The sequence below is a fragment of the Pleurodeles waltl genome, chromosome 3_2 (genome assembly GCF_031143425.1).
Source record: "Pleurodeles waltl isolate 20211129_DDA chromosome 3_2, aPleWal1.hap1.20221129, whole genome shotgun sequence".
NCBI classification, from domain to species: Eukaryota; Metazoa; Chordata; class Amphibia; order Caudata; family Salamandridae; genus Pleurodeles; species Pleurodeles waltl.
The window spans coordinates 42,588,195-42,616,139 of record NC_090441.1 but is presented as its reverse complement, the minus strand read 5'-3'; the positions used below and the strand labels follow the sequence as shown (position 1 = coordinate 42,616,139).

At 43.9% G+C, this 27,945-nt stretch overlaps 2 protein-coding genes across 4 annotated transcripts in view; one reads left to right on the top strand and one right to left on the bottom strand.

The window, feature by feature from the left end:
* Positions 1–3,343: 3,343 nt before the first annotated feature.
* Positions 3,344–26,976, bottom strand: ALKBH4 (alkB homolog 4, lysine demethylase). Its single transcript, XM_069226703.1, has 3 exons — positions 26,660–26,976; positions 13,759–13,956; positions 3,344–4,472 (listed from the first exon to the last, which is right to left on the bottom strand). Exons 1-3 carry the CDS (start codon positions 26,780–26,782, stop codon positions 3,798–3,800), a joined length of 996 nt encoding a protein of 331 aa, XP_069082804.1. The 5' UTR covers positions 26,783–26,976; the 3' UTR covers positions 3,344–3,797.
* Positions 26,977–27,287: 311 nt separating this feature from the next.
* Positions 27,288–27,945, top strand: part of LRWD1 (leucine rich repeats and WD repeat domain containing 1) — a 185,111-nt gene continuing 184,453 nt past the window's right edge. For 2 of the 3 annotated variants that reach the window (XM_069226700.1, XM_069226702.1), the window contains exon 1: positions 27,631–27,713. The gene's annotated coding sequence lies outside the window, so the exon portion shown is untranslated. Of the gene's footprint in view, positions 27,375–27,630; positions 27,714–27,945 lie in introns of those variants that run through there. The other variant, XM_069226701.1, reaches the window with a different exon arrangement.

Sequence of the window (27,945 nt, the reverse complement as noted above, 5' to 3'; positions counted from 1 at the left end):
GGGTAGTTATTCTGGATTCTTCTGACCCAGGGGGGTCAGCCATGGGTTTCTTCAGGAGCGGGCAGATCTCGGCATGCTTACAGTCCTCGGGGAAAGTAGCTGTCTCCATGGAGCAGTTGAGAGTGTGGCAGAGCTTGGGTGGGATAGAGGTGTGGGCTTTGTTGAAAATGCGGTGGGGACAGGAATCAGTAAGGGCTATGGAGTGGATGCTGCTCATGATGGAGCGGGTCTCTTCTGTGGTGAGGGTGGTCCAGCATTGCAGAATCTGTGAAGGTTCAGAGGATCTGAGATAGAGGGTTGTTGGTTGTGGTGAGGGTGGTCCAGCAGTGCAGGATCTGTGAAGGTTCAGAAGGTCTGAGATGGAGGGTTGTTGGTTGTGGTGAGGGTGGTCCAGCAGTGCAGGATTTGTGAAGGTTCAGAGGGTCTGAGATGGAGGGTTGTTGGTGGGCTCAGAGGGTCTTGGGGTCCGAAGCTATCATAGATGTCCTTGATTGTTCAACAGAAGAAGGTGGCTAGTCTGTTGCAGAGGTCATGAGATGGAGGGATGTTTGCAGCTTAGGATTAGGGTTTGGTGAACTCTAACCATGGCGAAGAGCTTCTTGGTATTGTGTGCGGTGGTGCTGATACGGTCCTGCAGGGCAGCTTTCCTAGAGGATCTCATGAGGTTGGTGGTGGGATTAGATGGCGGATTGAAAGCCGTGAGGTCCTCTGGGGACTTGCTGATTCTTCATCTTTTTTCTAGCCCTCTGCAGGTGTGCCTGGAGTCCTTGGGAGAACCAGCTGGCCTTCTTGAGGTGTTTACCGGAGGCCATTCTGAGCGGCACTAGGGTGTTGGCGCATTCAGAGATCCATTGGTGGAAGTTCAGTGCTGAGATTTTTGGGTCTGTAGCTAGGGTAGGTGGTGACTTGCTGAGGGTGTTGGTGAGCTGTTACTCGGTGATCTGGTTCCATTTCCGACATGGGGAGTAGAGATGGACGGTAGGCGTAGTGATGGAGAAATCAATGCAGTGGTGGTCGGTCCAGCGTAGTGTGGAGGTGTTGTCTACAGTGATGTTGTTGCAGGCGGAGAAAATTGGGTCGAATGTGTGTCCAGCGATGTATGTTGGCAGTGCATAAGGCAGATTGTGGTGATGTTCTCAAGCAGGGAAGCGGTGCTGTGGTGATAGTTGAGGTCGCGGGTGAAACTGCTGTCTTACTGAAGTAATGAAGTGTTGCATATCTAAAGTATTAAAAAAAAAAATTTGAAAATGACATCAAGCTTCAACGGTGCTAGCATCTTAGACTAACGCTTCTCCAACATTTCAGCTGGAAAGTGGACCATATCAGAAATCACAGTCATTTTAAGCCAGTGTATCTGCAGTTGCTCTTTCTTTGCAGGATTAGTGAAGCACATGTCAGTGAGAAAGGTGATATCTGGGTGGGTGGAGTGTAGCAGGTCCCAGTGGAGCGAGCGTATGTTGAGGAGGATGCAGTTTAGGCACCCAGGGTGGGTGTTTGATGGTCCTGTGGTGGGAGGGTCTGGTGTTTGGTGTAGGGTGAGGGTGCAGTGGCAGTTAAAGTAAGAGAAAGGTCCATGGGGGTCTCTGGGTGATGCAAGCGGTGGAGCATCCTGTGTTCAGTGCGTAGGGGGTCTTTGCATTGTAACGATGGATGGTCTGAGAACCAGGGTTCATGGCTCTAGGCGTGTTCCGGCGCAGACGGGCTTCCCATTGGCGCGCCCGCTGTGCGGCCATGCAGTGGCCTCCATTAAGAAGAGGAGGGAGGCAGGAGGGTCCAGTCAGCTGGGATGCAGGAGGGCGGGAAGCGCTTCGCGAGGATGGGTGACAGGGCAGCAGCAGCAGCAGGAACCGAGTGTAGGGAGATGGGAAAGGCGCAAAATAAGAAAAAGGAGTATGCAACTCTTACAAAGCTCGGTGGGTTCTCCGATAAATAGCAATATGACCTCATGATCAAAGTCCTTATAGCCACTGCCCTAACAGTAAATGTAAACTGCTCCAAAATTGGAGTTTAAAGTTTGTAACTCAAATAGGCCGATTGCACAGGTCTGCTCAGAATTGATTTAACAGTCCCTGCTGCAGCCTTTTATGCTCAGTTTAGTATCCAATAGTTACCGAGCCTCACTTGTTTCCAGGTATTTCATCACTTCTGGCCGGATCAACTGCCTCTTGTCTCCCTTGATGCCGAGCCTTGAATCCATATCCAGCACTAACAGATCCCAGGTATGACAGTGATTATAGAAGATAGGCTACAGCTTCAAAGGGTGGCTATTCCTGCATCAAATCCCCGTGTGGCTAAAACCAAGAATTAATAAATGAATTGGGAAAGAGCCATTGGCGCCAACGTATTGCAAAACCAGATGCAGCCACCATTTGCACCACTCTAGAGTAACCTAGGAAGGAAATCACTCGGCACGGCCGTAATGGGTACAAATACATGCGCAGTTGTGCATATGGACACATGCAGATGCACTGACAGCCATCTTGGAATGGATTTTCTGTTAAAATATACCCATTCCAGTTGGCTGCCACTGTGTACACATACATCGTGATGCATGTGTAGCACCTGTATGACCGGACACGTGTGTGCATACGTCATAATACACCAGCAGCCATTTTGGCACTTTTAATTTACTGTTGTAACAAGATACATCGCCAATTAAATGGCAAATTAAAAGTAAAAAATAGAGGGTGTGCCAGTGCATCAAAAAAAGGAAAGCAAGTTGCCTAGTAGCGTTTTACAGCTACCAAGCACTTATTTAAAAATTATAATAATAATAAATGAAGATTTGGAGTGGGACATGGCACACCAGAGAGCAGTAGGGGGGAGTAAATACAGAGTGCAGGAGCGGGGAAGAGAAACTAGCAGGGATGAGACCAAGGAAACACATGCACTCTGAGTGCTGAAAACCTAAAGAAAAACGAGTCCCTTCACAGCAGCAGTGGAAGGATGCAACCCATCCAATCAGAGCACGAGACAAAAAATGCACATTGACGAGACAAATATAAGAACAGAGATAAAAAGCCATAAAATCAAGAATAAACCTAAGATAGTCAACAAAGGCATTAAATCTGGAGCAAGAGGCTGACCCAAAGCCCACTGTATTTAAATGGTATGTATTGAAAACAACCAACATGTCTGCCAACAGACAACTGAAGCAGTCTGTATTCGAGACCTAAAAAGAAGTTTCTATTATACAGGTACAACTTTTTGTATTAGTATAATCCTCTTTTGATGTTGTACTAATATTGATCTTTCATACTTTTTAGTCAAATCAGTGGAGGACTTAATATTGTACTCCGATCGGTAAAATGATGTTTTAATGAAATCGATCAAGCACATCCCAAACTGTAATTCTGAATTTAATCAACAAAATTAGACCCAACTTTTCTTCTCCTTGCTTATGACTTTACTCAAGACTTATTTTGGATATGTATTCAAATACCAGTTTCATTATGGCCGATATCTCACCTTCTGACCAGTTTATATCAGGTTTTCCATCTTCAACAATGTGCTCCTATTACTACCACATCTCTGGGAATTTATCATCTTGTGTCTATCCTTTCTGGTACATGTGAACATCCACGCCTCTGACCCAATAGATACCTTTTGTTCTGATGCACTCCCTAGTTTCAGAATTTTCCATTCCTTTTAATATTATTATTTAAAATATTTATTTGCATATTTAAAACACAGTTGTCCAGTTAAGAGAATTGTATATTTACAGAGTGGATCACAATCATGTTGGTTCTTCATATGTTTTCCAAAAGTGTGTGTAAGTAGTCTTTTGTTTGTTTCTGTCAGGTTGGTCTTCCTCTGAAGCTTAAAGCTATGTCTAGTAGTTTATTTCCCAGTTCTTCTTCCTTGCCACCTGTACTGAACTCTGCAGACAATTCCCTGAATGTGCAACATATTCTGCGATGTTCTACATGTTTACGGTAAATTGCGTGTTTCCACTTAAATCTTGCGTCCCCTGATATTATAACTAAGGACCTCCGTGGTAAGCAGATGGACACTTTCACTTCACTAAATGGCACACATCTTGTCAAAGGATTATGTCCTGTATTCTGAATGCTGGAGGGGACAGTGGTTGAACATGCTCCTCTGTCATCCGTGTTTGGCTTTTTGTGAAAAGTACCATTAATTGAAGCATGGTTTGTTGTCTCCGTTTTACTTGAGGCTCTAAATAACAACAGATCATTTGCAGAGTCACAAGACATGGTAAGAACAGTTTCTGAGAGTAGATTTAATGTGACTAGACGTTCCCCCCACAGCCACCAGTCGTCAAAATGAGGATCGATGGCTGATCCTCTCTGTGGGTCGTAATCCAGGTTGCACTGCTCAACGGGCTGGAAACCGTGGAGCGCGGAATACTGCTCCATTCGCCTCACAATGTCTTTGCTGAAACCGGGCAAGCCACTGAAATGGCCAATTTTCAACTTCTGCTTCTTGAAGTTCACATTCGGACCATAGTCCTATAGAATAAGAAGGGAGAAAAAACGTGCTCAGTTTCTTATTGCATTCAGCTGTTCCAAGCTTTTAGGGGAAAATGACATAAGAAACATGCATCACCGGAAGAAAGAAAAATGATGTGAGCGATTTACACAACATGTCACATAATCGGACGACACCCATCATTCTTCTTAAACTACAGAAATTTGACTAGGCCATCATTTCCACTCAAAAATGTAAAAGAGGAGGTCCTCCATGTGTGAGCCAGGGGTCCTCTACTTAGACTGCGGGTGGGAAAGTTGTTGGCAGCTGTTGTGAACAAGAGTAAAGTAATTGGCCTAATGGCACAGTTAATGTATGTTGAATTAATTAATTTGTTATACAGCGCTGACATGTTGATGAGGGTTAATTGCTCCTCGCATTAGTATCTTAATTGTGTGCATTCCAATACTGTTGTACATACTGATACAAATAACTTTTATTCTTACGTTTTCACCATTCTGTTGTAGCGTAGAGTAATAACATTTGTTTTATTACCTTCTGTGTGTGTGTATAAAATATGAAGTGCTTTGATGCTTACAATGTGGAATGTAATTGTGTGCAATACAAGACACGCCACTCAAGCGGCCTCGGTCTCCTATCAATGTGTTAGAAACAGAAAGGGACAAAAGAAAGTGAGATAAAGACCAGAGTAGAAAACTACATACAAAACAAGCCAACACTACATACATATAGGCTACACATGTAAGAGCTGAGGTGGGATTAGTGGTACAAACCAGTGAGCTGCTAGTTATGTGTGAACGTCACTGGCTTCCCTTCTGTGGGTGACCAACAACTACTCTTGAGGGCCTTGCAGAGATTGCTTCAAAAGGTGAAACTGGTGTCTGCCTGGAGTAACGAAGTGTAGCTTATCTACAGTGTTCAGAAACAATGTTTCAAAATGACATCAAGCTTCAGCAGTGCTAGCATCTTAGACCAACGCGTCCGCAACACTCCGCTCCGGTGGCAACATGCGCGAGTAAAGGCTACGCTGGAAAGTGGACCCTCTCAGAAATGTCAGTCATTTAAGCCAGTGCATCTGCTGTTGCTCTTTCAAGGTGCAGGACTAGTGAAGCACACTAAAAAAAGCATATTAAAGCATACCGCTTTGCACGTTGTATTTATTTGTAACATTTATTGCTGCAGTGAAAGTTACTCAATCATATGAGTCATACATCTGAAACAGAGGAAAACAACACGTGCGGGCAATAAAGGCTTGAGCTGCATGCTGATTTGCTGCATTGTCAGTCATGCTTCAGGGGTAAGCATAGGCCCTGCTACTGACTTGGGAGCAGGGACATGCTGACGAGGTAAGGGCTGGAAGCAGCTACTTCCTAGAAGCGCCCCCCATAAAAAGGCACAAACTGTTTAAGATTAATGGGCTGCTAGGCCCATCATACAAGCACAGTTGGATATTTTTCCTGTCATTCCCAAGGTCTGGTGCTGCCTCTCAGGTGGAAGACTAAAAATTCCAGACTATCGGCATGACAGGTGATATTTCTGGTGGGGCACCACCTGAAAACCCACAGGGGTGATCCATCACGGAAACAACTGGATTTACTGACACAGGAGCTCAGCCACAATGTGAGCTTGCAGCATGCCCGCATAAAAAAAATCTACATGATTCTGAACTTTGTTTTAAAAAATGCTTCCCTAGCTGCTTCTGGTTAGGTCAGGCCATTAAATTACTGCTGCACCTGGATTGGGGAGGGGATATAATTCTAAACTACAGAGCAGGCATCTCTTTTTTTGGCAAATAAGTTTATTAGGTTTTCCTCAACTCACAATGTAACAAAACATCTCTTAGAAATTTACACCATGCCTATGAGAAGCCAAGGATGTAAGTTAGATCCAACATTATTCTTCACAGTTTTTTCTCTGAATTCGAACACTTATGGAATGCCCTGGAAAATTAGATCTCGACCTTCCATTCACTGGAACAGAACATCCATGCCCAATACATAGTTCCTGTCAAGATACAGAGCAGACCTGAAAACAATAACCAGAACCGAACAATGTAAACTGTTGGGCATAGGTAATTATCGAATTTCTTGTTCGCCAAATAGGGGCCGAAGAGGTCAGGCCAACACTTTTCCCCACTCAGTCAGGAAGGCGGCACAGGCATGAACCCTCAGGGATAACAATACCAGACAAGAGCTAACCTATAGCACATTCAACATACCCCCTCAGGCCCCCAACAGCCAAAGCACCTGCAATAGCTGTGTGCGGTCTTCTGGTCTGCCGTTTTACCTCATTCCTCTCAGCCCAATGCACTGGAGAAGGGTGCAGACCGGCCATCTGGATCCTTAAAAGCCTCTAGGATTCCCATCCAAAGAGGAGCTTTGGGGAGTCCCATCACTCCCTCTTTTCTTCCCTCTGAAGCGCTAACTCTTATGCTCTAGCTCACTCCCTAACAGCAGTCTCCCACCTGGACACCACCAGGCCCACCACTGACTTCCAGGTCAAGGAAATCTGCCTCTTGGCCAATATCACCACCAAATCAATGAAGCGGTTCTCCACCTTCTTAGTTTTTGACCTAGGGAAGGGCCACAGCAAGAACATCTCCAAAGTGCAAGTTATACCGAGGTCGAGTGTCCTATCCAGCTCCCGCACCACTGTTGCCCAAAAGTCCCAGGCATAAGCACAGGACTAGGTCATATGACAGAAACCTGCCTTCTCTGAGGCGCATCTAGGACAGTGCCTGGTCTCTTCCGCATAAATAGTTGTAAGTTTCTTAGGTGTCCGCTAAGTCTGGTGAAGGTAGTTGAATTGACTACATTTGAGGTGTGTGTTACAGGAGATCTTCTGTGGATACACCAACAATCACACCCACTCTTGGTCCAGTATGTCCCTGCCCAGTTCCCACTTCGTTCGTAGTACATGTAGCGGTTTACTGACCATTTGATTAAGAGTGCCATAAAACCATTTCACCAAGTGCCGCTCGGCTCCCATATACAACAACAGCTGGAGGTCTGCATGCGTCTGTGGTTCATCCATGCCCTTATCCCAGAGAGCCGTGAAAGTCCAGACAAGTGCTTCGTAATGGAGGAACTGGTCCGAGGGCAGGCCATACAATTAAATCAGGGTTGCCAGTGGTATCAGTGTGGAGGTCTCATAACAGTCACCCACCATAACCAGCTCTGCCTCCGCCCAGCTAGCCATCTGTGCCGCTGATAAAAAGGTTGGGGGGGGGGGGGGGGTCACTGTGTGGCAAGAGCAGGCAACGAAGTACTTAACAGCAGATTCTACACGGTTTGCTCACTAGGAGAAAGTGAAGGTTCAAGATGGGTATGTGATTTCCACAAATTGAGGAGACCAGTGCTCTTGTGTCTGGCCTGCACAGGCATGAAAAAGTCACACAGCAATGGTATGCAGCGTCATTTAGCTTCTGCTGGGATGCTTTTACCATCAGGTGACTTTGTCCCTCCACAGCTACTGGGTGCTCCGTGGAACATTTTGGAGAGGACAGAAGCGCCTTTCCACCCTGAACACTTAAACAAAGTCCCAGTCTGAGCAGCTCATACACCAACCTGATGCACTATGCAGGCACGAACTTTCAGTCTCTTCTTTCTCACCCCAATTTCTCCCAGCTTGTCACAAGATTGGGTGAGTTCAGCGAGGCTCCTGACTCCACATGTGATAAATGGGAGAGGGTGAGGGGAAGGCCAGATGGATGTGTAGCCCAAGCACTGTAGGACTAAGGTACTCAAGGCTACCTCTACAGGTGACTGCAGCACGTCACTAATGGGGTGGCACCTGGGCACGTCGGGCCCCTAAGGCCTAGGGCGGGATGTCACTACCCTGGAAAATCTGTCTGATGGTAGCATTGTGCACTACATATATAATTTCAAATTCTACACTTTAAGGTATGGTGTCGCTCCATAATGAAACAAACAACACAAAATATGTGTTTTATCATGTGGTCACTGAACTCGTGCTACTTCTGATGGGCCGGGCTAAAATTCAAAGACCAAGGGTGTTGGGGGTTGGTAGCTGGTATCTTGGTGGTTGGGTGCAATCAATCAACCAAAGGATTTATAAAGGTGCACTACTCACCCGTTAATGTCTCAAGACGCTGGGGGGGGATGGGGCTACTGGTCGTAAAGCCATGTCTTGAGGCGTTTCCTGAATGTCAAGAGGTCCTGGGTACAGCAGGGAACTGTTAGATATGATCACAAAAAGAATCACTGGGAACAATAAAAGTTTAACCTGAAGTAATGGTTAGTTTGGTTATATATAACTTAAAAACCTTAGAAACGCAGATAAAACACATAGTGCACCTCACTTTCGGTTTTACATTTAGATGTAAACGGGGAGTGCGAGGGCATCTTGAGCTTGGTGTTACAGGTACCTTCTTGTGAGGGTGTTAGGGCTTGGGTGAAGCAAGGTGCCACTGCCACTTTTCTGTGGTAGAAGTCAGGCGCTGTTCCTCCACTAGGGTGGAGGAGTGTTGCCACCCCCCCCCCCCCCCCCCCAGCAGCAGCTGCTGTAAACCTTTTACTACAAAACTGTGTGTTGTTATTATTTTGTAGTAAAAGGGGCTGGGCCACAGGCTGTGATTGCACTGTGCACTCCTCTCGGGCCAGCCAAACACACATTCACACAGGGCTCTCTCCAGCCCAGCACTGTGTTGCCGGGCTGGAGAGCGCATGCTCTAAGCAGCGTCAGGATTGGCCGCAGGGCAGGCTGGGAGCCTGTGCCTGCAGCAGAGGAGTGGCGTGGCGGTGGCGGCAGCAGCGGCGATCCAGGTAAGTGGTTTGTTTTTTTAAATTCATTTCCCTATGCCCCCACTCGCCCCAACCCTAGAAAGCACCACGAGCTGCTCCAGCCGTTTATGTAAAAAATAAAATTAGTGTGGCGTTCACTATTAGCAGTTCTACAGAAGAAGTGATTTGTGCATGCAAAATATACCATCGACTAGCATGAATGAAACACTTAAACTCATGCTATTCTAAAATGAGCTCTGATGCTGAACCCTGTCAAACACCTGCTCAAATTATGCACTGCAATGAAGATTTTGTGTCTTTCCAGCAGGTGTTACAGGTCTTGTGAGTCACAGCTCCCCAGTCCATCAAATAGTGATGAAAAATGCCATGTTTGACCACTAAACATTTAAGTGGAAGACAAGTAAGCATAATCACATCAACAAGAAGACTCTAATGGAGGTATGAGCAATAGAGACCCTATGGATGGAGACTTTGATCTGAAATATATGTGTTCACTCCCTTTGTGGTTATAATAATCCGGCACAGGTGCATATGCCCTCTGCTGATAAACATAAAATATGACTTGTGCAGCGCATCATATGATACACAGGAAAACAAAATCGACCTTGGGGGATGGGATACTTAGTCACAAACATGACGGATATCCTGTCCGCCGTATTACAAGTTCCATTGTATCCTATGGAACTTGTAAAACGGTGGGTGGGATAGCCGCCACGTTTGTGACGGAGTGTCTCATCCGCCGAGGTTGTAATCAGGCCCCTAGTGTCTGTTGTCAATGTGAGGCATCATGCTAGCTGTAGGAGAGAACGGCAGGAATACAACATCAACAAGTAAGTGAGTGGAAGAACTAAATATTTCAAGGAACATTGAGCTTCCTGGATCTTGGATGAACTAAACCGACTAGCTTTTGACCCTGGCCTGGTTTTACATTATTGCCGATTTACTGATCAAGCACACTGCAGAATGTACCTTCAGAAAACCTCTTGCCTCCTTAATATGTATGAGGCAAGGGACATTTTGCCATTGCCTGCAAATACAGGGATGGGGGGCCAGCAATATCTCAAAATCTTTGTGCGCATTCCTTACATTTGAACTTTTTTAAAAGCAGCCAGTGCCCCTTAAAGGCGGGGCATGGGCACCAGGAGCATGGAGAAAGACGCTAAATGTACTGGCCTCTGCCATGATATGTCATTATTCCTGACAAAGACTAGGGTACCATTGGCACTTTAAGACACCGGTATGCAGTGATACTCACGTGGAGACATACTTAGACTTAACTGCAATATTCACCATAACAAATCCGCAGAAGGAAGTGCAGGGCACCTCTTCGACATCAACTGAGATACAAATTGCAATAATTTGCTTGATAGATACCAGGCTCAGATGAGTTCCCAGTGGGATTATACCACCTGATCTGACACAGCCCACCGACGTACAAGTCTACTAAACAAAAAGGATCCTTACTCCAAGAGGTCAAATTCTACCACCCTTCTCCGTGACTAATCTAAACTATAAAACACCATAGAAGGTATTCGCTAACAAGTTGCTGCAGCTACTGCCCACACTGACACTTTATCATGACAACAGATTTGTCCCAGGCCAAAAAAAACTTTCACAACCTGCTTTGGTTATTCTTTATTACAGGAGCAGCTCACAGCAGCACACCAATGCCTGTGCTTTCACAATCCAAAAAGACTACATGTCCATTACTTCACTGCATTTGTGCACTGGGCGGAAACAAACCAGTACACTGCAAGGAATGTGTAATGCATTTCTGCAAGGCGGCAATATGATTTGGGTAATTACAAACGATTTCCAAATGTTCAAAAGTAAGTGGAATATTTTACTGCAAAATGATGCCTGTAAGTGGGCGCGTGATTAAGGCATTTGTTGTTTTGGCATGTTTAATAGCACTCTACATGCTGGTGTGCTGTTACAGTTCATTCTAGAAACTGGGGTGAGAATTCCAGCTTTGTTCTATCGCTTTCCTTACTGAAGTTGTCTGCTTTACAGCTTTTGTTCTAGAGTCATACATCCAGCACCAACAGGTCACCTTGAGATGCCCTGGGGCGTCCAGGTGCAGATGTGCGTTTCAGCATTGGGTGGCCCATTCACTTCAATAGGAAATGATCCTGGGACAAAGAGGCTGCAAGTGGGGACAGGGAGGGGGGGTAGTCCAGGTAAACCCAAAGGGGGGGTTCAGGTCTTGGGCACGCAGGAACACCAAACTCGTGCTCGAAGCTCCTGTGCAGTGATGCTCTGAGGAGTCGGGTCACGCTGCTGAAGACTCTCACGGTTCTCAGTCCCTGCAGAAAGAGGCAGCAGGTAGGGACTGGGGGACAAGTCTGGCCAAACCCAAGGCTGGGCTCAGCTTCTGAGGGTCCTAGATCTCCGTTGACACCGTCGCCTCCCTCGGACTCGGGCTGTGGTGCTCGGATGCAGTGGTACTTTGAGGCGTCAGGTCGCGGTGGTCAGACGTCCACACTGTATCTTGGTGAAGAGAGGAAACAGGGCAGAGGGGCTGCTCTCCTGACTGGACTTGTGGATCCTGGCATCCCTCAATGGTAGGTCTGCTTTGGTGCTGTTAGAGTACCGAATGGACCACCAACAAGCCATGATTGCTGCAAGGGGTCCAGTACCCCGGGTATATGTGTGGGGAGACTCTGTCAGGGGTCAGCGTTTCAACACTTCGGAGAAGTGTCAGGGCTGACCTCCTGAGCTCCAAACAATCTTCTCCTGGCTTGTTGTTCCCTCGGTGGGCCAACGTGAAAGAGTACCGGACATTACAAGCCGTGCCTGAAGAGCCAGGGAAGCAGATCCTCTGTTCTAAGGGAGATCTTTCTTGGTTGTTGAGGTGCTGGGCATTCCTCTAAGGGTTTAGGGGGGTTTGCAGCTCTTTGTGAAGTTGGTCCCAGTCTTGACTTGATCTCCTTTTCTTGATGTCAGGGGGTCATTTAAATGCTCAATTTAGGTGCTTTAAGGGAAGTGAAGGGTAGTAGCGAATCAGCTACTTACCCTTGGGGTCACTACATCCTCTCCCAGGTCTGAGGGAAGCTGGTGTCGCATATGAACTGTGGCAGGGACTTTGAAGTCGCTGGTCTTGGTATGCAGGTTTACTAGCCATCCTGCTGGAGGAGATGATAACACCTCCTGCCAGAGCAGGCATTGATTGGGACCTCAGAGTGGGGGCTCTCACCTCCAGGGGGTCGGAAACCCGTCTGTGGTGACAGGGCTGGTCAATGCCAGCAAGCATACTAGAGGACTTACTATACTAGAGGACTTGTAGGTTTCAGGGGGTACTGCTAAGGTACCCTCTGGATGTATGCATTAAAACCAACAATGACATCAGTGTGGATTTACTAAGATATAGTGTTTGATACCAAACACTACTACTTTCGCTGTAGTTCACAAAAAACTGTGTCAAGACACATGAGGGGTAGCTAGTTAGCAATTGGGGAGGCACGGGGACCACTTGACCTACATAATAAATGGCTTGGATTTACATGGAAGAGTTCTCCAGATCCAATGAAGCATGAGCACGCTGGCTAGCCAACAGGCGTACATCACAGCCAAGCCTTGGGACCCGATTTAAATTGTTATTTACATTCAAATGGCTTAGTACTTGACTTATACACTCTGTCGCAGGAATAGGATCCCGGATAATTAATGGCAAAGTCGTATTATATGTGTTCTTTGCAATATGCATTATACCGACTTATAAGAATGAGTAAAGAGTGATAAAGGAAAAAAAAAATGGACCAGATTTGCTTTTAAAAAACAAACAAATGTTCAATTGTGAGGAGCAATAAAGAGGCGGCATGCAGTGATCTTCTAGGATATTGTTTGCTTCTAAAGAGGCCACCCTCCAGTATTTTACAAAGTAAAGTCTGTCTAAAGGAACAACAGCTTTGATCAACTACCCTGTTACTTTGGAGTCTTTTCAATCACTGCCAAAAATTCATAAGGCAGGGGTCTTTCAGAAGTGAGGGGTCTCTATGTTGTTTACCAGGGGCGGCTCCCATATATGGGCAGAGGAGCGTGACCCCGCCCCCCCCCCAGCAGCAGAAGCTGCAAACCTTTCAGAATGAAAACTGAAACTATGTTTATCATCCTTTCGTTTTGAAAGGGGCAGGGCATTGGGGGTGATGTGCACGGAGGGAGAGTGCATGTGTGTTTGTCCAGCAGTCTTGGGCCGGCCAAACACACATGTGCAGTAGGCTGTCTCCAGCCCGGTAACCGTGCTGCTGGGCTGGAGACAGCCTGCACAGGCTCCCAGGCATTCCTGACGCTGCTCTGAGCAGCGTCAGGATTGGTGCAGGGAAGGCTGGGAGCCTGTGCCTGCAGCAGAAGGCAGCTGAGACGGAGGAGCGGCGTGCAGCGAGTTAAGGTAATTTTTTTTTATTTTTTTTTAAATAATTGAATGTGTTTCCCCCCTCCACTTCCCCTCCCTGTCGTGCCGCACGCGCCCCGCCCCTTTTAGGAGATGCGATTGTTGTTTACACCTTATATCTGAGAAAAGATATGTACCAATTGTGACTCTCACCTGTTTCCGCCGGCCAGACTGAGATTCCTTCCAAGTATCCTGATCCATCATAGACGTCATCATGCGCTCCTCGTCTTCATTTACAAAGTCATTTATCAAAACCACCCCAGAAAAAGGAAAGGTCCAACCAGAAAATTCAGACGACTCCTCTCCAATGGCTAAACCAGATGTAGGGCAGTAAACAAAAGTTGCCTTCCTCTGCAAAAGAGAAAAATAAATAAAGCAGACAGTAGAGATATCAGTAGAGAACTAGTCATTACAATTCTAAAACAGAAACAGCACACCGTACACACCAAAACTGCTCCATCAAATGTAATCACCAATTGACATAGCTTTCTTAGAGGAATCAAACTACTAATACCATCACAGCATTCTGGCGACATCTCAGAAAGCTGCATTACAACACGTTCACAGTTAAACAGCAAAAGTTTTCTGTGGAATGTATATTGTTTCAATCTGCAGTATTCTTACTGTGTAGAGGTTCTTTAATGTTTCCATGGCTTACAAATATGTTAAAGACTGACAGTATTTAATTTGAAGGAAAACAAATGTGTGGTGGGGTGGCCCACAGTTTTCTTGCGAGCCCGGCACTTGTGGCGCAGTGTCCAGGATCGGTGGACCACCAAGGATGCACTGCAGGATTGAACTGTATGCTTCTTTTTTTCACTACCCTAAACGGCCTGCCTCAATATCTCACTATTGCAAGTTCCTTTTCATTCCTGCTTTCTCCCTTTGTCACTGTTGTCCGATCCGTCGCTCCCTCCCCATAGCTCTCGGTCAGAGTTTAATAATGAAACATAAGACCTCCTCCACAAAAGGAAGGCTGGTTCCCACCACCGACACCAATTAAGCACCGAAGACTCCACATTGGTATATACTGTCACCAGCATTTAGCACTTGTGAATTTGGACTCACATCTACTTGACTTTGCACCAAACACGTGATTTTAACGTTTGTATGTTTTTTGGGCAGGAGAAAAAGGAAAAAAAATAAAAAACAATAACATAGTTGTAAAGCAAACTGACACAAGGATACCCACTGAACTACATGTTGACCGATAATAACAATTGACCTATCACTGTATTCCTGCACTGATAGTAACCGTGCGAAAGGTTTTTTACCCTGTGCTACTTTAAAGAACGGGAATCAAAGGGTAAGTCATTTGTGGGGAAGGGAGGTAAGATAATAGCGGCATTATAGTCTCAACTCTAAGCGACATCCAAACTATTAAAGTTCTGCTCTGGAACTTATGGTCAATACCCAGTGACCTAGAGCAGTGGTTCCCATCCTTTTGACTCCTGTAGACCCCCACTTTATCCTTGTGAGAACCCGGGACCCTAACTGAATCAATAATGGAATCTGGGTACCCCTAACCCCCTCCACTGAGTCATTACTGGAACCAGGGACCCAGGCCTATACATTATCAATGAGTTGGACAGCAAAACAATATACAAAAAATACAGAAACAAGCATTCCATTAAACACATACACACATTAAAACACGTTATTTCATTTGCAAACAAAATAAAAAATATTTGTTTCAATTGAATAGGAAGGTTGGAGCTTTTCTGAAGTCAATACTATATTATGTTTGATGCACCTGCACTACTCCCCCAAATCAATTTGAGGATACCAATTTAATTTTTAGTCTCCAATTTCAAATTCCTTGACATTTACAGCACGTTTAGACTTTTTCAATTGTACATTTAGCCAGTTTATTTACATACACTTTATTAATCTATTAATATAAGTTAATTTTCTAAGCGGTCATGGACCCACTGAGGACGCTTCGCAGACCCCCCGGGGGTCCCTGGACCACAGGTTGGGAACCACTGACCCAGGGCCTTCACGTGTCTTCCTGGGGGCTTTGCACTCACCCGGTCTCTTTTCACTGTCAAGTAAAGCCTTCGATGCTTTCGAATCTAGGAAGACAAAACTCCACCCATTACGTTGTGCCTCCAAATTTGCCATGTTCCACAGAGTATTCATGACCGGCTGCCAGTAGCTTTCATGCTCTGTGCCAGCCTGCTGTGATCAGGAAACATCAGTACCCTATGCCCCCTAAACATTAGACCTCTCTGCATTGCGGCAGACCATAACACGGCCTCTCGCTGTTGTGGACTCCCCAACTCCAGCAAGGTGCGCTGCCAATCAGTTTTTGGGCCTTTTGTTGGCAATGGGAAAGCCTTGCACACATCCATAGAAGCGGCATCTTCTTCTCCCCGTTGTCTCCGGCCCCAGTAGTTGGGTGATAACGACCACCATACTCCCTCCTTCTTCTGGTTTTGGAATACCCAAAATATTCCATTGACAAGCCTTCGACCAATTGTCCAATATTTCCCCCCGCCTTCTCCAACTAGATCAGAGCAGAAATGAAGCACTGCCTGAAGTCCTCTTGTTGCCTCCACCTCAATGAGCACTGCATTCTCAATTTTCTACTTTCATTGATGAAGGCCTCCCAGTTGGGACTCAGTCTGGTTCACTCTGACTTTAAGATTCTCAAAGCCACTTTCAATTGAAGAGTGCCTCTCATCTGTTTCAGTAGGTCCTGTTATAGCGCTTCGCACTGGCCATGCTAACAGTAAGGCAGTCTTCTATCTCTTGGTTATCCCAGCAAAGGTGGGGCCCTTGTACCTTACTCAGGTTGAAGAAGTCCCTCTTGTGTTTTACACATTTGACCCTGTGGTCTTTGGGGGGCGTTTCCGACCGAGGATGGGCCTCTTCTCTTCATGAGGTAACAGAAGGCACAGTGGATCTGTTTGGCACTCCACTCTCTGGATTGGGCCTCAAAAAGTTCAGGCAGACTCGTATATCAAGTCAGCATTCAAGCACACCATTCCGCACATGACTCTGTGTGACCTCACCTTCAGCTCTCGGGCTCACCTTCGTCCCATACCAGGAACATGGCCTGGCTAATCTCACCCACAGGGCCACGTCACTGTGAGTCTACTATATTAATGCGGTAAGCAGCCTACTCCAGTCTCTGGGATGTCATGTCCACACTCAGCCAGGTAATCTCAAAAACAATTTGGCACCACAGCCTTCTCCAATTAACCTTATATGATCAGAGCCAGCTTGAAAATTGCAGAGGAGGAAGGGTGACTCCACCACTCACAAGAACTTTCGTTTAGGGGAAATCCATTCGGCACTGGGGCCAGGCCCACCCATGTCACAATCATTCTGGCACCAGATGTTTCGGTGCCACTATGCACTCTTGCATGTAGCTGCCTCTGCTTGCCTTGAAAGTGGGAGTCACGACGAAGCTCCCTAGTCCTACGTCTGACTGAGTCTAGTAAGCTGCCCCACCTACCCCAATCATCACTTAAATTTATTGGTCGGCATAACACATTAGGGAAAGTAATGTATCATTGGTTTGTGCAGTACCACAATGAATTTAGTTGTTTCATTGGCATGGAGCAAAAACATTAGGGACCAGATGTACAAAGCCATTTTGCGGTCACAAAGCTGCGATTCTCAATAATCACAGGTCTGCGACTGCAAAATGGCTTTTTGTATTTGTACTAAACCCATTTGTGAATCAAAACAAAATCTCATTAAGATAAGCTCTCAGTCTCTCATATACTTCCCTTACTTTAATCTTTTCTCTCCTTTTAAGTTTTTCTATCCATGTTAGGCACCCTAGCCTCTGCAAAGAAATGACACAACAGTCAAACACATTCAAAACTTGCAGTGAAAGTGTATTAAATGTAAACCAATACTCTCCAATCACCATTCATGTGACATGAAAAGGTGGAAAAACTCATTTAGAAGAGGCTTGAGAAGTGGGGGCAAATGGAAAATACTGGCTTATTGAGAGAGTTAGGAGGGAGTAGTTTAACTTTAACTTTTTCTATAGTGCGACCAACCCTACTTGGGTGTGAAGGCATTTAAAAATAAAAAAACAAAGAGGGTTAAATTGAGATGGGCATAGGGTTACAACAATGAGAACAAACATTTCATAGTGCCTTACATATTTTCTGCAAACCTAGGTCATTTATAGTTTAATTTAGGTAGCGTCTGAAGAAGTGGGGCTTGCTGTGTTTCTGGGAGGTGACATGTGGGGTTACAGTTTGAGCTTGGGTGGTAGAGAGTTCCAAGCTGTGATGACTGCTCCAGGGAAGATGTGATTATGTGTTATGGATGTTCTACATTTATGGGTTTCAAAAACAAACATCTTATGATTTTTTAGGCCCACAAATGGTGAGAAGGTTTGGTATATAAACAGTTATATAGTTATGGATATGCATACAGTCAAGGTAACAGATTTTAAAATGTGATATTTGTCATGTTGAGAAGCCAATGCTGATCACTGAGAATGGAAATTGAAATAACTAATATTTCTAGCAGAGTGAACTAGCCTAGGGAAGTAATTTTTTTAGGGGGGGGGCATCAAGTTTGGTGGACCCCAGCTAGTATGATATTTTTGAAAACTAGTCTTGAGATAACTCGTAAATGAACGGCTGTTTAGAGATGATTTAAGAAAGGAGGTGGTGGATATCCTTTAGGATGTGAAGGTGAAACTTTGCTGTCTTCACCACTATATAAATACAGGGACAAGAGTGAGAGCCAAATCAAGACTGAATTGTTAGGATTATGAGGATGGGACACCTTAGGTAAACACCTTTCAGATTTAAGAAGTTCAGAAAGGTGGGGTAGAGTTAGTAGCAGAATGTCTCTTCCATCAAATGTATGTAATTGGCGTAAGCAGATTCTAGATATAGTTGGGCATCATCCGCATATTGATGCAACGTGACACCTGACTAAGTGGTTCCATGTAAAGAATGAACAAGGTAGGGGCTAGGATTTGTCCCTGTGGGAAGCTGTAAAGGAACTGTGGTCTTCAGTTTTCACCTTTTGATATTGGTGTGTCAGGAAGGATTGGAGTCAGCTTAGAATCGTATATCGGAACCCCATGTGGTGTTCTAATGTTTGTGACAGTGATTGATTGTAACAAAGGCAGCTAAAATGTCTTGTAATACCAACAGGCACAAACTGAGAATATGGTTTGAAAGCCTAAATAAATGTTCTAGAATATATTTCAATGTGTAATAAGTAAGAATTACCGTACAGTAGTCAATTAGAGTAAAAGTCGAGAGTTGGTAAAATGTGCCCACCATAGGTGGTAGTCATAACGTGTACTAATGGAAATAAACGTTTATAAAAATTGACATGCACTTGTAGAACTGAATGCATTTTGATTCATATTAATAAAGATTAATGAAATGTTTTTACTTATAATTATTAACAGGATTAAAAGACTGTGAAAAGGGGGCCTACTTGAGAAAAGGCCTAATGTCAAGCGTTAAGTATTAAAGAAATATCAATAAATGTTTTTCTCAGTCTCAGCAGAATTTTACATTGTTTACACAGTGCTAACCTAAAGTAAAAATATTGCAAAGATTTATTCTTCAAGCTTCCTGTGAGACTCATATGCTGTAATACTATATTCTAGTTATGGATACTATTATCTTTTGACCATGATAAGTTGAAGTTCCCAGGACATGACAATGGGCCTAATCATTTGATCTATAGCTTGCAAAAAACTTAACTAAGGGAAATAAAAATTCAAACTTTACCAAATTGTGTGGTTATTCTTGGCCAAATGGGTCATGGTGTGTCAAAATTTACTGATTCTTAACTGATTAAACGAATTGATGATTCTTTTGTGTTCCTTCATTGTGGTTAGGTTATGGTTTGGTGTTCATGGAAAATCACTCTTAACAGAGTTCATAGGTCCATTAGACCTCTAACCGTCCCCCTATAAATAGAAATTAGAAAACCAAATAAGGCCAGATACGCTCACAATAGTGTACATAGTTGAGCACTTTTAAGTTTCTTCTTTTGATGCTGAAATCAGCTCTGATGCCAGATTGCTAAACTCTGTATAAAGATATAATAATTTGGCAAGCTTGAAACTGTGTTTTTTTCTATGTTTTTTCCTAGCCATGGTAGACTGAAGACTTGCCAGACGTTTTGGAGGGATCAAGATTAGGTTTTTTTATTTTGGTATGATCGTCCCTTTTTTCCAATGAAGTCAGGCATATGCCTTGTCTTTGGGAGGCACTGACCAGATCAAACTATGTGTCCTTAAATTTTGGAATTTGTCTTTGATTAATTTGGCTGTTATGGGGTCACAAAGTAGTTTCTATGTTTTAGATGTTTCATGGATTCATTCCTACATTTCTGACTGGCGAGAAGGAGTCCCAAATATGGGAAGAAACAGGGGAGGAGAAGTACAGTAAATCAGGTGGACATAAATTTGTTCTCGATAATCAGATTTTCTCAGTTAAATGATTGATCTTTTCAGAGGACCTGGGGACCTCAGATGGGTGGATTTGGTTTTTATGTGCCAGAACAATGATCGGATGTTATTAAGAGAGATCATGAGTTGCTCTTAAAGGCAGATGGATTCCCTATTAAAATAACAAGTTTATTGCTTAAAGAGTAGCTGGGAGATTTCAGTTTTCTCCATTCGTTTTCTGAGGTTGTTTTAGTTTGAGCGATTTGATTTGAGAATCTTGGTTGACTTGGTAGTGTAGGGGCTCTTTAGATTAATGGGGGGTCAGTTGTTTTACTGTTATTATCACACACAGATTTTTATTTAGCCTCTTTAACATTTACAGATGAGCCACCTTGACTGATCTTGCGAGCAATTTGCTCTTTAATGTCTAAGAGGGTGAGCTTTTCCAGTTTACAAGTGAGCATTTTGGTTTGGAGAGGTTTCCATCTGTGAGGCAGGTTTAGTGTGTGAGAGATCGTTAAAAATGACAATGAGTCATCAGACCAGTCTAAGGTAATAAGTTTAGTTGTAGCTCTCTTAGAATGTACTTTTCCAAGTGAGTCCTCTCCTGTGTGCACTCAAATGTAAAGGGATATGTTACCATATCATTCTAGATATAGCTTTTCAATATAGATGTCACGCAGCTGACGCCAGGGGGAGAGTCTTTGGCTGTGGGTTGGACCAGATGCCCAAGTTTTCAGTTGTTGACTGCCAAGGGTATGGGGCACCCCTCTCAGTAGCCAAGGTGCTGCTGACACAGGGTGAGCCTAAGCATAAAGTGTCTTCTGGAATTAGCCCCAAGAAGAAGGAGAAAGCCCAAGGGGAAAAAACCTCTGCGTAGACACCAGAGCACTGGCAAAAACTTCAATCCAGGATTCTAAGAAGAGAGGGAAAAGGATTCAGACCGACAGAAGAAAACCAGGAAAATAGCAAACCATCAGGAAGGAACACAGTTGATTCTGAGAGGATCCTAAGGAAGGACTGGAGTACAAGAACACACCAGAGGAGACCTGGAAACATTGCAACGCAATTAGGGAACAAAAACGTCCCCGTCAGTAGGTAGAAAACAGGAAATACCTCACAGTAAACCACCATGTTGGAGTGGGAAGATCCCAAAGGGTTCAATGGTCGAACAGAAATTTTGGACTGGGCACTGGGAAGAAGAAGTCACACTATGAAGACGTTGAGGCTGCCTCCAGAAATGCCCCAAAGAAAAAGACTGCAACAGAAGACCACACCAGCGTGCTGGCCGCCTTAAGGTTAGTAGGCTTAGGAATTGTGGCAATTCGCCGGTGCCTCTGCGGTCTTTCCCATGGGAGCGAGCATTCTGCCAGCCCGACATTGTCTCGGCTGCGGGCTTCGGGAGGCATGCCACAGTATGCACTGTGGCAGAAGCTTTCTGCTTATCCGTAAGCCTACGGAAGAGGCGGCAGACCAAAACTGTGGCATGATCGGAGGGGGTATCCTCTCAAGACTGATCACTCAGAGGGTATCATTTCCATTGGATCAAAAATGTGAGTTTCCCACAAAAATGTGAGAGTCACAAATCTCCTCACCCTTAAATCATGTTCATCAATGACTAAAATAGGAGGAGGCAAAGAAAACAGATGCTGAAAAGGATTCACTCTGTAAGGCATTAATTGAGAAACATGAAACACAGGATGGATTTTCCAAGTGGGAGACAATGGGTCTTGGTAGGCAACTGGATTGATGACCTGACAATTTTAAAATGCCCAGAGAATTGTGATTTAAATGTATTGAGGGAGAGATGAGATGGTAAAAACATGGAGGAGACCCATATTTTATCTCCAATTTCATGGGAAGGAGAAGAGATGCAGCCGTTGTAAGCATAAAGCTGCATCCACATTTTAAATACCTGAAGATTATGTGAATTCTTCAGTCGAACAGCTTGCAGCTGTCAAATAATGCTGGCAGCAGCAGGGACCGTGATAGAACTCATTAATTTCACAGGGAAAAAGTCTGAGGAAGAAGATTGCTGAGGCAGAAAATGGCAACGATTGGGTAGCCCGATGGATGAAATTGTTATAGGAAAACTTAACCAAGACTAAAAAGGATGGCCAGTTGACTGAGTAGAGTTACACAAGCATCAGAGATATTGTTCTAGCCCGGGGTTTAATCATTCGGTTTGACCATTAGTCTGGGTGAGAACACCAGAGGATAAGTCTACCTCAGTTTTAAGAGATTTGCAAAAAGATTTCCAGGAACGAGAGATGTACTGAGGGCTATGATCAGTTAGTAACCTGTGGTAAGCCATGCATATGAAACTTTCCTGTAAAAAGATTTGTCCCAAGGACTTGGCTGAAGGTATTTTCATTGGGGCTGTAAAATAAGCCATTTTGGAAAAAGAGTCAATGGTAACCACGATGACCGATTTCACTCAGAAGGTGGCAGGGAGACAATGAAGTCAGTAGAAATAGTGTGTCATGGTTCTGGCAGAACAGGTAAGGGCAGTAAGCATCCTGTGGGACGGTAGTGAGAAGATTTTCCCTGAATGGAGATAGGACAGGAACCAATGTAGAGTTCAGTATAAAGTCAGACAGATGGCCACCAAAAGGGTTGAAGAATGAGTTTGAAAGTAGTTATAAAATCCCTGTGACCAGCAATAGGCGACCTCTTGCAGTAGCCATGTTGCTGTGGACCCAGGAAGCCCCTAAGCAGAAAGCGCCTCCCGGAATTGGCTCCAATAAAAAAGGAAAAAGTCTGAGGGCAAAAAATCACTGCAAAGACTCCAGAACGCTAGAAATACTTCAAACCATGACTCTAGGCTGAGAGAGAAAAGGATCCAGACCAACAGAAGACATCCAGGAAAACAACAAACAATCATGAAGGAAGACCATCAATTCCTAGAGGATCCTAAGGAAGGACTGGAGCACAGGAAAACACCACAGGAGTCCTGGAAGTGTTTTGACACAAGGAGTGAACAGGAACCCCCTCCTTAAATAGGTAGCAAAAAGGAAATACCTCACAGGAAACCAGACCGCCATGTTGTATCAGGAAGATTCCATAGGCACCAATGGTGGAAATACCATTTTGGATTGGACAGCTAAACATATCCCAGAGATCCTTACCAGAGGACTTTGGGAAGAGGAAACCACACTATGGCGATGTGAGGCTGCCTTCAGAAATTCCCCCAGAAAGAAGATAATCACAAAAGAACACCAGCAGGCTGGCCGCCTTGAGGTAAGTAGGCTTATGCACTGCAGCAACCCATTCGTGCCTCCGCGGTCCCTCCCTTGGTCTGTCTCACTCCCACAGGAGTGCATGGCATGCCCGCCCAACATTGTTTCTGCTACAGGCAAGATGCTTCAATAGATTCTTATTGCTTTTATGGGTGCACCAATACGGTTTCTGACTCGCTGTACCTACTTTACAAATGACTAAAGCTGGAGTTGCCTCCCAGATTCCGTTGTGCACTCCCAGGCTTTCAGCACAGAGAATGTAATTTAACTGAATTCCACTGTGTATCCGGTCTGTTAATCCTATGAGGTTACTCAGAGTCCTTGAATGTTAAATTATTTAGTGATTGCTTTTGTATTCTACTTCCAAGTATCTTTCAATAATCAAGATCTTCAAAATGCTTATTGTGTTTTTTCTATTAAAAAAAGTTAGAAGCACAATTTTTCACATTTTTGCAAACCAATTTTGTACAATCAGTATATCTCACTTTGAGTTGTATAACTAGGCAGAATGTAGGTGGTTTGTTATTGGTACTAACCACACAGATGGCTCCACAAACAAAGAACTGCTATGTAACAATTAGTTATGCAACCTCTCTCTCTAAGCCTCCTCTTAGAATTAAGTGGTCTTCAACTGTGGAGTATTCAGGTAAAGTTGGGTGTTGCCCGAATACTGATGCATGGCTAAGCCTGTCGTTTTCAGGATTAGGCGTAGAGGTTCCCTCTATAGATTTAGTACATTTGGTGCCAGAATAAGGTCCTGCATGACTCCATGTGACACACTGATGATGGTAGGGGTGTGATATTTACCTTACACTAAAGAAACGCCATAACACACTGATCTTATGTGCAACAAATTGTAATCAACATAGTTGCCCAAACGTGCCTCAACCACCAACAAGAACGGTTATGGGAGGGATGTGCATTACAATAAAAGCCGTCTAATATATTGTACCGTGACATAAATTATAAAAAATAAAAAAAAGACACAGGTACTGCGGTGCGTGCAGTATTACAAAGTCCACACCTCAGATTTTAGTGTTTTCAACAAGATAAAAATCCACCTACATTCTGCCTGCAACCGCTGAATACTCACCATTACTACAAAGTCCCATCTGATGCTAGACTGTAAGAACAAAAGCCATCTTTCTCCAAACGCATGTGAATTAAGATTCCCAGGAAGAGGAATCACCACAGTCAACTTTGTTGCCAAGCATCCAATGACAAATAACCGATCTAATCTCAGGTTGCATCTTGTCAGGAAAGAGAAAAATATACATTCTCATTCTCTGTTTGCATGCATATAGCTGGAGTGCTACATTAAAATAGGTAAATTAAAAAAAAAAAGAGAGTAGGCCTAGGTCACTTACTCAAACATGACAAGAAGTAACTTGGGATAGTTAGCAACTGTCTGGTTTCCCTAAAGGCTTTTTGCCACCAACTGTAGCAACTAACAAATTGTCTGGTAAAAAAAAAGCAAATGTCACTGTGACATGTGACAAAAAAAGAAGTCATAAGGAATAAACAGATGTTGTTCATGCCACGTACACGTAGAATTTCCAGGCTGAAGCATGCAAGCAGTTATGTGAACATGGTATTTCTATAGCACAAAACTAGCAGACCAGTGTAATTTAGGCTCCACTCTTTTTACATCATGAATACACATTTATACATTCACATATGACATTTAAATTGAATGTGTGATTTAATTTTACTAACGAGTGTTACATTCAAATGAATCAAAGGATTATATCCATTTCAAACACTAAAATGATATACACATGAATGCATTAATTGATTGCTGTAGCCATGTTATGCACATTTACATTTAACATTGTTTACTGATTTTATTTTGTGTCACTTCATATTGTAATTCACATTCATGTTGATTCAGGAGGTTTAATTCGACAGAAGGCCTCGACTGAGAATGTTTCTTTAATTTGCCAAGTGCTGTAACCTTTGCTTTGCAGGTGCATTATCAAGCTTCTCGCTAGCTAGAGAAAGACTCATTGATTGTATCAGATGACTGGTAGTAAGGCATGCCGGGAGGACTCCGACAACGAATTCCGAGAAATAATGGTCAAAGGAGGCTTTCTATTTTTCACGCACCAGGATGGTGGGAAGCTCAAGGTTGACAGCTGCAGTCCCAGTTCAATGAGATGGGAACTGAAAGGGAGTGTGTTGACTCATTTGCATTCAGCAATTTGGTTGGTTCCTGGTACTGTAAAGAGAGATATAGGTGTTTTTGAAGCTACTGTTATATTTAATTGGTACTTCCATAGTTAGTTAGGCAGACTTTCCCTCGACTCAGAGGGACAAGTCTCTCTTACTGGACTTTTCTTAAGTGCAAAGCTTCATGCCGGACACTTCTTTATTTCCCTGAACTTCTACAGAGGTTCTCTTTCATGCTAACACCTTCTATGCTCGCTGGGCAGAAATTCTGGTGAACTAATCCTGCTTACAATAAAAAGGGAAGTTTATTTATGGAACACCTATTTGCAACAATGTGCTTTGTTCTTGTGGCTGTAACTATTCTGCATCTCGTATTATTACAGCTCAACTTATTGGCACATTTTAAGCTGCAAACTATATTGCTGTATCATGTGAATTTATTCCTACTCTGTATACAGGATGGATTAATCTACTAAAATAAACCCATTTAATCACAATTAATAATCTCTGGTCTTTATTGTGGAGTCACATAGGCTTCACCGGTCGGAAACTGGATTCCTGATGTTGTCTCCCTTCCATACAACCAATGGTGAAATATATTTGATCATTTTACAAAAAGATTAAGGTGCAAGTGCCAGCACGTGATCACTACCAAAAGTAAATGGAGTGCTGCACATTGTAAAAACCCTGCATAAAGTCGACGAGTGATAGAAGAGTTAGTGGGTTTGTGGACTGTTGATGGTCACCATGTTTTCAGGCATGGCATTTTCTGTCATAGATTATAGTAATAATCAGAGGAGTTGATCACGTTTGTTCAGGTGAGGCAAATCAAGACTACAACTCCCACGATCGGAGCTCTCAAGAGTTGAAATTTCTTAGGAGAGCTAGCTAATTAGCATATTTGATGATATCATAGTAAGTGGTGGTGTCATACAACTTTGACATTAATGACAACATCGAAATTGACAATATGATACACCAAAATTGTAGAAAGAATACAATAATACCAAACCTTAATAAAGAGGTCGAATGACTGTCAAATGTTTGGGATACTACATACATACTAACCAAGCACAAAGTCGGGATGGGAGCTCTTTGCCTACTGAAGTAAATTAAAGTTTGCGAAACGTGTTAACAATGTAAAACAAAGTGGAAAATGATACGGACATGCTAACAAAAAGAATCGTGACCTGGCATTTTGGTCATATCGAACTTCGTATGTGCCATAACCCATTCCCTCTTCTTTAAGTACCTCGTCTGCGGAGTTCGGCTGCCCCCCGTCGGCCTCCTTCAATGGCTCGCAGAGCAAGCAGGACCTGATGCCCTTACACCCGCAGCCCCGAGGCATGTTAGATAGGGTCGGCGGCGTAGCCATCGGAGCGCCTCTCAGTTAGACAAACAGGATCTTCTTCCCTAGTGTATCATGCTTGGCTGCTGTTAACTTGCCCACCTCTCAACCTAGTCAGTTGCCAAGCCTGGCGTCCAATCACCTCGCCCTGGCTACCATTTTGGATTAGTATTATTGGTCACTAAAATACATAAACTCACACTTCGTGAATGGAAGTAGCATTCCCCGTAAGTAGCCTAAAAGAATAATTACGCTTCTGTTGATATTAAGTGTCACCAGTAATACAAATACGAACACTCTGTTTGATCAATATTTAATATACCGAGCGGCGTACTTCAGTTTATGCATGACATAATAATGTATTTCTTTCCAGAAAACTCATAATAGTCTGTCCTTTTTGCTAATGTTAATCTCCGTGCAATGAAAGTAACATTGTTGCAAAATGGCAGTCATGTTTATCACCAGTACGGAATAATGATCGACATAGGCGAAGGACTAACACCGTGCGAGGACTAGAACAGCGTCCGATCTATGAAGTGGAAACGGGTCAGTTTCCTATTTCAGAACAGGACGTTCTCTGACAGTGGCATGCAAAGGGTATAATAAGTAGATGGCTGAAGTACGCAGGGTGTTTAATCTTTTCCCGTTGTTTATGATACTTATTTAGTAGATGTTTAATCGCAAATTGTGCTATTGAATGGTCACCGGTTTTTAATTGCAAGTTTATCAATTTATCACTTACTTTGACACTTTTGTCGAATTCCTGTCTTTCCGAAATTACTGTTTTGGTATTCTGGACCCGGGGATGCTTACATGAATGGTGCCCGCTGTCTATGTCCATGCACACATCAGGCACAAACACGAATCCGGTGTGTAAGAGGTCAAAGGGAACATAAGGCGGGGAATTCATAAACTATTTCATAGAAAGTTGGGAGTCAGCGAGGAAATACCGCAGTGGGTAAGTTTGCGTGGGCTGAGGTTAGCAATTATATGGGCGTGCATGTGTTTATGTAACATGGTTGGATTGGTTTGGGACGAGGGCAAGTAGTAGGCACCAGTAAGTCACAAGGCACAAACGTGTGGAGGAGTGGGTGAGGAATAATGCGATTGTGGTTTTTGGAGCCAGATAGGATAGAAAGTAGTGATACAAAACTTGCACGCTCTGTTTTTCTGTTTTTGTTTTAGCCAAT

Bases quoted from the DNA above. Each gene is read 5' to 3' on its own strand.
- ALKBH4 (XM_069226703.1), bottom strand. From the start codon at position 26,782: ATGGCTACGCCGCCGACCCTATCTAACATGCCTCGGGGCTGCGGGTGT. The intron at 13,957-26,659 runs GTACTTAAAGAA...TCTCTTTTGCAG, and splicing joins AGCCGAACTCCGCAGACGAG to AGGAAGGCAACTTTTGTTTA. The intron at 4,473-13,758 runs GTGAGAGTCACA...CTTATTCTATAG, and splicing joins AGTCTGGCCGGCGGAAACAG to GACTATGGTCCGAATGTGAA.